At 47.7% G+C, this 10,287-nt stretch overlaps 1 protein-coding gene across 1 annotated transcript in view; it reads left to right on the top strand.

The window, feature by feature from the left end:
- Nucleotides 1–10,287, top strand: part of VWA3B (von Willebrand factor A domain containing 3B) — a 250,566-nt gene that overhangs the window by 45,483 nt on the left and 194,796 nt on the right. Inside the window, exon 7 of the mRNA XM_011969675.1 lies at nt 7,355–7,470. Coding sequence (XP_011825065.1) covers nt 7,355–7,470 — 116 coding nt within the window. The remainder of the gene's footprint in view (nt 1–7,354; nt 7,471–10,287) is intronic.

Here is a 10,287-nt window from a genome sequence, read left to right as displayed (position 1 = left end):
GTCACAGGGGATATGATGGCTTAGCTTTGGCTCAGAGGCCTGACATTCCTGTCTTCTTATATTAATAAGAAAAATAAAACAAAATAGTGTTGAAGTGTTGGGGTGGCTAAAATTTTGGGGGGCAGTATGGAGAGAGAATGGGCGATGTTTCTCAGGGCTACTTCAAGCGGGATTAGGGGTGGCGTGGGAACCTAGAGTGGGAGAGATTAGGCTGAAGGAAGATTTTGTGGTAAGAGGCGATATTGTGGGGTTGTTAGAAGGAGCAGTTGTCATATAGAATGATTGGTGATGGCCTGGATGCAGTTTTGTATAAATTGAAAAACTACATGGAAGACACAAGATCCGAATAAGAGAAGGAGAAAAAACAGGTATCAAAGGACTAACAATTGGGAGGACCTAGGACATCTAATTAGAGAGAACCTAACGGGGTTCATTGTAATTACTTGCTTGGTTGGTGAGTTTTCAGGCTGTAAGTTTTTGGGGCACAGTCCAAGTTGGTCTGGTGTCTGGAATGAGACTGGGACCTAATAGAAAGGAGTGTCCACACAGGAGCTCAAATGGGCTGGAACCTGTAGCATTCCGAGGACAGGCCTGAATTCTGAGAAGGGCAAGTGGTGAAAGTATTGTCTAGTCCTTTTTAAGTTGGTGACTGAGCTTGGTGAGGTGTGTTTTTAAAAGACCATTAGTCTGTTCTGCCTTTCCTGAAGACTGAGGACGGTAAAGGATATAAAGGTTTCACTGAATACCGAGAGCCTGAGAAACTGCTTGGGTGATGTGACTAGTAAAGGCTGGTCCGTTATCAGACTGTATAGAGGTGGGAAGGCCAAACCGAGGAATTATGTCTGACAGAGGGGAAGAAATGACCGCGGTGGCCTTCTCAGACCCTGTGGGAAAGGCCTCTACCCATCCAGTGAAAGTGTCTACCCAGACCAAGAGGTATTTTAGTTTCCTGACTCGAGGCATGTTAGTAAAGTCAATTTGCCCGTCCTGGGTTTGGGGCAAATCCCCGAGCTTAATGTGTAGGGAAGGGAGGGGGCCTGAGAAATTCCTGAGGGGCAGTAGAAGAGCAGACGGAACACTGAGAAGTGATTTTCTTGAGGATATATTTCCATGATGGAAAGGAAATGAGAGGTTCTAAGAGACAGGCTAGTGGCTTGTAACCTAGATGGAAGAGGTTATGAAATGACGACAGAGTAGAATGGGCCTGTGATCCTGGAAGGAGATATTTTCCTTGGTCTAAGAACCATTTGCCGTGTGTGGGAAGAGATTGATAGGTGGAAGTTTCAGCGGGGGAGTAGGTGGGAGTGACTGATGTGAAGGAGGAAAACTGCCATGAGGGATAGAAGTTGGAACGCTAGCTGCTTTTTTAGCTACCTTATCAGCATAAGCATTGTTTTGAGCGATGGTAGGGGGAGGAAAACAGATTTTGGAAGTTATGAAAACTGTAGAGAGTGAGTTGAGCATAGTTTGTGATTTTTAGGGCCTCTAAAAGTATTAAGGCAGTGGCAGCCGCTGCACGCAGACATGAGGGCTGGGCTAAAACAGTAAGGTCAAGTTGTTTGGACAGAAAGGCTACACATCGCGGTCCTGGCTCTTGTGTAAGAATTCTGACTGCGCTAACCATGCCTAGGAAGGAAAGGAATTGTTTTGTAGAAGGGATCAGGGTTTGGGAGATTAGCCGAACACCATCAGCAGGGAGAGCATGTGTATTTTTATGAGAATTATGCCGAGATAGGTAACAGATGAGGAAGAAATTTGGGCTTGAATGAAGTAATGGGGGCTGTCCGTGAAGGCTTGTGGCCGTACAGCCCAGGTAATTTGCTGAGCCTGATGGGTGTCAGGGTCAGTCCAAGTGAAAGCTAAGAGAGGCTGGGATGAAGAGTGCAAAGGAATAATAAAGAAAGTATGTTTGAGATCCAGAACAGAATACTGGGTTGTGGAGGGAGGTATTGAGGATAGGAGAGTACATGGGTTTGGCACTACGGGGTGGACAGGCAAGACAATTTGGTTGATAAGGCGCAGATCCTGAACTAACCTGTAAGCCTTGTCTGCTTTAAGGACAAGTAAAATGGGGGAATTGTAAGGGGAGTTTACAGGCTTTAAAAGGCCATGCTGTAGCAGGCGAGTGATAACAGGCTTTAATCCTTTTAAAGCGTGCTATGGGATGGGATATTGGCATTGAGCGGGGGTAAGGGTGATTAGGTTTTAATGGGATGGTAAGGGGTGACTGATCAGTTGCCAAGGAGGGAGTAGAGGTATCCTATGCTTGTGGTTTAACAGGGGGAGATACAAGGGGAGGATGCGAAGGAGGCTTTGAACTGGGGGAAAAGGCGGCAATGAGGTGTGGCTGTAACCTAGGAATAGTCAGGGAAACAGATATTTTAGTTAAAATGTCTTGGCTTAATAAGGGAGCTGGACAGGTGGGGATAACTAAAAAGGAGTGCATTAAAGAATCTTGTCCAAGTTGGCACCAGAGTGGGGGAATTTTAAGAGGTTTAGAAGCCTGGCTGTCAATACCCACAACAGTTATGGAGGCAAGGCAAACAGGCCTTTGAAAAGAAGGTAATGTGGAGTGGGCAGCCTCCTTAATGATTAAGAAGGGGACGGACTTACCTTCCACTGTGAGAGTTACCTAGAGCGTCTGTGATGGTCCTGTAGGCTTCCAAGGCGATGGGGCAGCGTCAATCTTCAGCCACTAAACCAAGAAGATCTGGGAAGGAGTCAGTCAGAGAGCCTTGGGGCAGAGTTCCAGGGCCTCTGGAAGTGGCTGCCAGGTGTGTTGAACAGTCTGATTTTCAGTGGGTTCCTGCATAGAAGGAACATGGCTTAGGAGGAATCCTGGGCTGTGGACATTCCTTGGCCTAGTGGCCAGATTTCTGGCACTTGTAGCAAGCTCCTGGGGGAGGCAGTCCTGGGGGAACGCCTGGGTGCTGCGGTTTCAGGCATTTGGAAGTTCTTGTGCGCTGGAGTGTGGGTTTTCTCTCACAGTGGAGGCAAGGAATTGCAACTCAGAAATACATTGCTACTTGGCTGCCTCTGCTTTATTATTGTATACCTTGAAGGTGAGGTTAATTAAGTCCGGTTGTAGGGTTTGAGGGCCAGAATTTAATTTTTGGGCTTTTATTTAATGTCGGGAGTGGACTGGGTAATAAAATGTATATTGAGAATAAGATGGCCTTTTGACCTTTTAGGGTCTAGGGCTATAAAGCATCTCAGGGTTGCTGCCAAATGAGCCATGAACTGGGCTGGATTTTTCATATTTGATGAAAAAGAGCCTACATGCTAACTGATTTGGGAGAGGTCGGATAAAAAAAAGGAGCATTAACCTTGACTATGTCTTTAGCTCCAGTTACCTTTTTAAGAGGAAATTGCTGGGTGGGTGCGGGAGGGCTGGTCACGGAAGGAGACTGTAAGCCAGACCAGGTGTGAGGAGTGGAGGTGATAAAAGGATTATAGGGTGGGGGAGGGGAGACTGAGGAAAAATTGGGACCTAGCTCAGCCTGGTGAGGAGGGGAGAGGTCAGATGGGTCTGTAGAAAAGGAAGATTAGAAAGACTCAGCGACGCTTGGGGTTGGGACTGAGGGGACAGGCAGGAGGGAAAGAAGGAAGATTTGGGACGAGTTGCATTTGGAACAGAGACTAGGGAAGGACCGATGTGTAAAAGAATGCCTGAACGTCAGGCACCTCAGACCGTTTGCCCATTTTCCAACAAGAATTATTTAGATCTTGTAGGATGGAAAAATTGAAAGTGCCGTTTTCTGGCTCTTTGGAACTACTGTCGAGTTTGTACTGGGGTCAAGTGGCATTGTAGAAGAAAATAAGGCATTTAGGTTTTAGGTCACGTGTGAGTTGAAGAGGTTTTAAGTTCTTGAGAACACAGGCTGAGGGAGAAGGAGGAGGAATGGAGGGTGGAAGGTTGCCCATAGTGAAGGAGGAAAGTCCAGAGAAAAGAGAGAGTAGCGACATGGAGAGAAGGGGTTGGGGGGTTCTTGCCCTCCAGAAAAGCAGGAAAGGGGTTGGGACTTGGAGATAAGGGGTTTGGGGTTCTTGCCCTCTAGAAAAGCGGGAAAGGGGTCAGGATGTGGAGATAAGGGGTCGGGTGGTTCTTGCCCCCAAGAAAAGCAGAGAGAAGTGGTCAAGACATGGAGAAAAAGGGTCAGGGGGTTCTGGCCCCGAGAAAAGCAGAGAAGGGGTAGAGACAGAGAAGGGGTTGGGGGGTTCTTGCCCCCCAAAAAAGCAGTACTTGCTGCTAAGGGTGAAGGACCAAGGCAGGCATCCCCACGTTGTCAGACACCTCTGAAATGTGGGTGAATAATCAGGCAGGCATCCTGTGTGATTAAACACCAAGGGAAGAATGTTTTCCCGAGTCCGTGACCAGCCCCATGGTTTTGGGTCCACGGATAAAACGCGTCTCTTTTGTCTCTACCAGAAAAGGAAAGGAACTGAAATTAAGAGAAGGGAAAGATTGAAATGTGGCACCAAGATTGAAAGGAGAAAGAGGTTGAGGGATAGTGAGAGAGGTTGGAGAAGACAGTCAAAAAGAGGCTGCTTACCGAATTTAAAAGTGGTGAGATGTTCCTTGGGCTGGTGGGTCTGAGGACCTGAGGTCGTAGGTGGATCTTTCTCACGGAGCAAAAAGCAGGAGCACAGGAGATTGATCTCCCAAGGGAGGTCCCCCATCCGAGTCACGGCGCCGAAATGTCATGCGCGTCTGTGTGAAGAGACCACCAAACAGGCTTTGTGAGAGCAATAAAGCTTTTTAATCACCTGGGTGCAGGCGGGCTGAGTCCGAAAAGAGAGTCAGAGAAGGGAGATAGGGATGGGGCTGTTTTATAGCATTTGGGTAGGTAAAGGAAAATTACAGTCAAAGAGGGGTTGTTCTCTGGCGGGCAGGGGTGGGGGGGTCACAAGGTGCTCAGTGGGGGAGCTTTTGAGCCAGGATGAGCCAGGAAAAGGAATTTCACAAGGTAATGTCATCAGTTAAGGCAGGAACAGGCCATTTTCACTTCCTTTGTGATGGAATGTCATCAGTTAAGGCAGGAACCGGCCATCTGGATGTGTACGTGCAGGTCACAGGGGATACGATGGCTTAGCTTTGGCTCAGAGGCCTGACACTTCCCTTTTCTCTGCCTTCTCAGCAGCATCTGTTAGTTTTTCTTTCTGATAATAGCCCTCCTAACAGGGTAAGATGGCATCTCGTTCTTCAGTGTAGGTGCTCATCACAGTCACTGGGGAGCTTGTCAATCATAAGGAGGCCAGGCTTCACCTTGCAGGCTCATTCCCTGTCATAGAGCGAGCCTGGGAATATGCATTTTTCCCATCACTTTGCATAATAACTGCCCAGAGAGCTTGATTAAAATGCTAATTTTATAGCCACAGCCCCAGGAATTCTAATTTTCAGGTTCTGTGAAGGGCTAGGAATTTTCGTTAGTAACAAGACGTTGGGACTCTAAGGACCATTGCTGTGGCTGCTCTTACAGCACTTTGAAATCTTTTAACATCAGGTATACGGCTCCCAGTCTGGGTTCCTGAGCCCCTAAGTACAGAAGGGGACTCCCTCCTCTAACTTCACTAGTTGAAAGAGGCAACTGGCCAGTCACCTCTCTTGCTGTTCTCGGCTTAGCTCATCTGGGGCATGCTAGAGCCCAGGGAAAAATTTCCTGTGAGAGAAACTGTGGTTCAGCTACGTAACGAGGCCGTGCAGTGCGTGGAGGTGGGTTTTGCAGAAAAGGATGAGGCATTGATCCTCCTGTCCACACTCTGGGCCTTTGCAGGCAGGTGTAACCCAGCACGAGTAGTGCCCCTGCCTTCTCCACTCCCTGCCTGGACGCTCCGTGGCTTCCGGTTGGTCTTGGTGTACCTTTGGCTGTGGGGCCCCAGCCGGAGGGCAGTTACTCTCCAGCTGCAAGTGGCATGTCCTGAGTGTCTCAGGTTGCAGGAGGCTGCCTGGTCTGGTGACCCTCCCGCTGGACTCGGGCTTCTCCTGTGCCAGAGGCTGTGTCTGGGTAGAACCACCAGTCCAAGCACAGCGCTGTGCTCTAAGGCCCAAACAGCCTGTCATAGTGCTGAGCTGCTCCTGCACAAACCAGACTGTATCAGCCAGAGGCAATTTCTGCCCTGCTCTCTTTTCTAATCTAGAAAACAGATCAGAGAGTGGGAAGTCCTGGGCGCCAAAGGCCTTGACACTCAGGGCATGGGGCCTGCTGGGGCGAACCTTACCCATCTCCCCTCCTTGCCCTGCAGGACAAGGGAGCTGGACATTTCAGCTCCGGAGGAAGCTCCTGCAGGAGCTGGGAATGGCCAGGCTAAGAGTTCACTGGCTTTAGGAAGGGCCACCAGAATGAGGCTGACCTTTCAATTGCCGTCAAGTCATTATTCCAGTCTTGCCTGAAACCCTTGAGGAAGAGACTGAGGCTTTCCATAGCCGAGGTGGGTTCCCTAGACTTCTCCCACCATTTCCATCCTAAGCGGTGCTTCGGGATTTTCTCTGAGTTGAGCGTGTGGTGCTAGGCAGAGATGGAACTCCTGCGGGGCTGGAGGAGCGTTACTTGGGACTTCCTCTGCCCGCCTGAAAGAAATGTGCTGCTCTTTATGGACTTGTTGGATTCCAGTTAAGTGGCTTTGAGGGTGTGACTTAGCCCGTCACCCCGTGCACTACACCAGTGCTTGCAAACTTTCCTGTGCCTGTCAGCCCCCTGGGGACCCTGTTAAATGGATATTTGGACTCCACGGGGCTGGGTGGGGGCCTGGCAGTGTGCATTCCTAACCTGCTGCTCCTCGGACTATGCTTTGAAGAGACGGGTCCTAAAAACTTGTCCACACAGGAATGCTTCTCATTCGTGCCTAAGCCTGGCTCCTGGGGAAGTGTGTGTTTGCCGAGTTAAAGTTGACCGGTACGCATCAGCAGCAGGCAGATGAGGCAAATGCTGTCTGTGTCATGAGCTGTCCTCCCTGAACCCACAGAGCTGATGGCTGCTACTGGGGCCCCTCATTAGACCCCTGGCTTGGTTAAGCTGTGTTGACATGATGGAACCCTGGGAACAAGGGAAAGAATATAAGCATAGAGTGTCATTTTCCCAGAACCAAGAAATACCATTTGGTTGAGCTAATTTACCCTCTAATGAAAGGATGAGTTGTCAGTTAAAATCCCGCATCATTCACAATTCTCTGTGCTATTCTGCCTCCCTGTCTTTTGCTTGTGGAACTGACAAGGTGCAAGGAGAAATAGTGACCGTGGCTAAGAAGATGAAGATGCCCAGTGCCGCAGAAGAGCGCGTTCAGTCCCAGGAGAAGTAACAGGCATGCACGGACACCTGCGTACCACCTTCCTGATGAGCGTCTCTTCATGTTTCAGATTCCACGCATTCGCTGAGAGAACAGAGTGTGTAGAATTTCCTGCATTCTCCACAAAGGATGGTGACGATGTGATGACTTGGAATTCAAGGAAACTGAAAGGAAAACTCCCTCCAGGTACCTGGAATCCAGAAGAAGTGGTGTAGCTATGTCCCGAATAGCCTCAGATGACGTGGATCATTAGGAAGTAAAGTACGAGGGAGAGACTCCCCGTGTCTTTTGTATAATATTATTAATGTGGTGCAAGAATGGAGTTAATGGATATTAGTGGTGAATTTGTCAGCCTAGCAACCGGGCATAAGTTTACAACCCAGGGAAATGGCCTAAGGGATGTGTGTTTACGAACTTGAGAACCTGCTGGAGATGTGGCCCTGGGCATGTCAATGCCGGAGTTAGTTCTCGGCAAGGCAGAGCCACTCTGCTGTGTGGATTAGTTGGGAGGCTGCAGAGAGGGTGTCTGCGGTTCTTGGGGGCATTTCTGCTGTCCTCCCTGTGATGAAAGCAGGGCCTGTGGATGCAGCTTAAGAGACTGGCCTGTCCCTTGTGAGGGCCGAGGCTGCACAGGAACCTTTATGGAGGCGGAATGAACTTCCCCTTTCATTCAATGAATGTGATCAGAGAACTTAATGAGGACAGAGAATGAGGTCACCAAATCAGTGAGAAATAGGCTGTGGTTCAGAAAAACACCGGAAGGTTACTCAGAAAGCCAGGAGATGGGAGTTTCTTTTAAGCTGATGCAATTGCAAAGTGCTGAAGACTCTGAATAAACCCCACTGAGAAAAGGAGGGAAGGAAGCCCCCTGTTCGATTGTTGGGTGAAGTGACCTGGTAGGTTGTTAGAAGTCTAAGAAACCCCACCCCCACTCCACCGCTTTTTAAATTATCACACAGATTTCTAGCTTCATTATAAGGCAGAGGCTACTCCTTAGGGATGAGAGAGAAGTTGTAGCAACAGCTGCTTGAAAGATTTATGTAATGGTGCCGCAAAGGCTCCCAGGAGGAGGTTGGGTTGTCAGATGTAGATAAAAGTGAGGATGAGTCATGAGCCTGTTCCTGACACACACTTTGTAGATTCAAATTCTTGCTGTCCAAGCAGAGGAGGGAAGAGGTTCCCATAGAGTTCACTGGAGGCACTACTTCACGTAACAGACACCTTTGTTCCAATTATGAAAGGGACATCTCCAGAGAATTTGAGAAAATGCCAATATATAGGCAAGATCGATGCTAATCTAAGAAGAAATTAATTCAGGATGTATGTCATGCCTATTGAAAGTATTTCACAAGATTAACCCTAGTGGGCAATGATTTAATCAGGGCAAAGAATGTGAGGTGTTACTAGCAACCCAAGGTGGGCCAATTACTGGAAAGGGGGTTTAGTCTTGGTCTCTGGATTCCTTGGCAACTTAGTTATAAAGGGAAATACAAACTGCATAGCTTGCATTTTCAGCAACTACCATCTTACTAACCTTTTGAAGCAAGCAAATTATATACAAAAACACTTTTCTTAGAACAAAATGCTTGGCATGGATTGCTGTTCTCAGTCCATTTCAGTGATCACATCTGAATCTGGGGGGAGAATCCCAAATCCTAAGTACATGAATCTTGTCTCCTCTGTCCATCACAATGTCCCAGCATGTGAATCTTGTCTCCTCTGTCCATCACAGTGTCCCAGAAATGCCAACATTTCAAAGCCTACCTCTCCCACTCAAACTGCCCAGAAACCTTGACAGACTGTTTTGATTTGGAAAATGTGTGATTTCCCACCTCACCTGGGCCTCAGAGGCAGGTTTCTTCCCGTTACCTGATCACGTCTCTCTCCGTTGCCACATCAGCTGCTTCAAGCTTTTTCCAGCATCACTTTTCTCAGGCCACCCTCTTGTTTGGTGGGGGAGTGACTTCTTACATTATTTCCCCCTCTATTGTATAGAAAATAGAGACTCTCAAGTAAGGCGTTGGAGAAGCATAGCGCAGAGGACTTGGCTGGCAATCTGAAGGAATTTCCTGCTATTATTGACTTTTTGGATTCCAGGTAACAGGCTTTCGGGGTGTGACTTACCACGACGCCATGCTCTGTACCAATACAAAAAAAAAGAAACTCTGCAGTTAAGATAAAGAATGTTTTTTTAAAAATTATAGTAAATCATATGTACCCTAAATGTGCTATCTGAACCACTCTTAAGCTGAGAGTTCAGTAGTGTTAAGGACATTCCCACTGCTGTACACCCATCACCACCCTTTCCATCTTCCCAAACTGAAACCCTGTGCCCATCAAACAGTAGCCTCCGATGTCTGCATCTGTTCCTGCTGCTAGAGTAAAATATCCTAGACTGGGTAATTTATAAAGAGAAACTTACTTCTCACAGTTCTGGAGGCTGGGAAATCGGAGATCAGGGCACTAGCAGATTTGGTGTCTGGTGAAGGCTCACTCTGCTTCCCAGACTGTGCCTTGCTGCTGTATCTTTGGGAGGGGAGGAATGCTGTGCCCGCACAAGGCAGAGGAGATGAAAGGGCCAAAAAAAAAAAAAAAAAAAAACAAAAAAAAAAAAAAAAAAAAAAGTGAACTGGACACTCCCTTCAACCTCTTTTATAAGAGCACTAATCTTATGCAGGAGGGCTCCATCCTTATGACTTAATTACTTCCCCAAAGGCCCCACTCTTTATACTGTGACATTGGGTATTAGGTTCCAATGTATGAATTTTGGAGGGACACATATATTCAAATCACAGCACCCCATTTGTCCCACCCTCACCCCTAGCAACCGACCTTCTACTTACTTTCTGTCTCCTTTCTGAATGCGACTACTGTAGGTATCTCATAAATAAGTGCAATTATACAGTATTTGTCTTTCTGCCACTGGCCTATTTCACTTAGCATAATGTTCTCAAGTTTCATCTATGTTGTAATATGTGCCAGAATTTCCTTCCTTTTGAAGGC

The sequence above is a fragment of the Mandrillus leucophaeus genome, unplaced genomic scaffold (genome assembly GCF_000951045.1).
Source record: "Mandrillus leucophaeus isolate KB7577 unplaced genomic scaffold, Mleu.le_1.0 Scaffold9, whole genome shotgun sequence".
NCBI classification, from domain to species: Eukaryota; Metazoa; Chordata; class Mammalia; order Primates; family Cercopithecidae; genus Mandrillus; species Mandrillus leucophaeus.
Note: the sequence above shows the minus strand (reverse complement) of the source record. Positions and strands in the feature narration are given on the sequence as shown.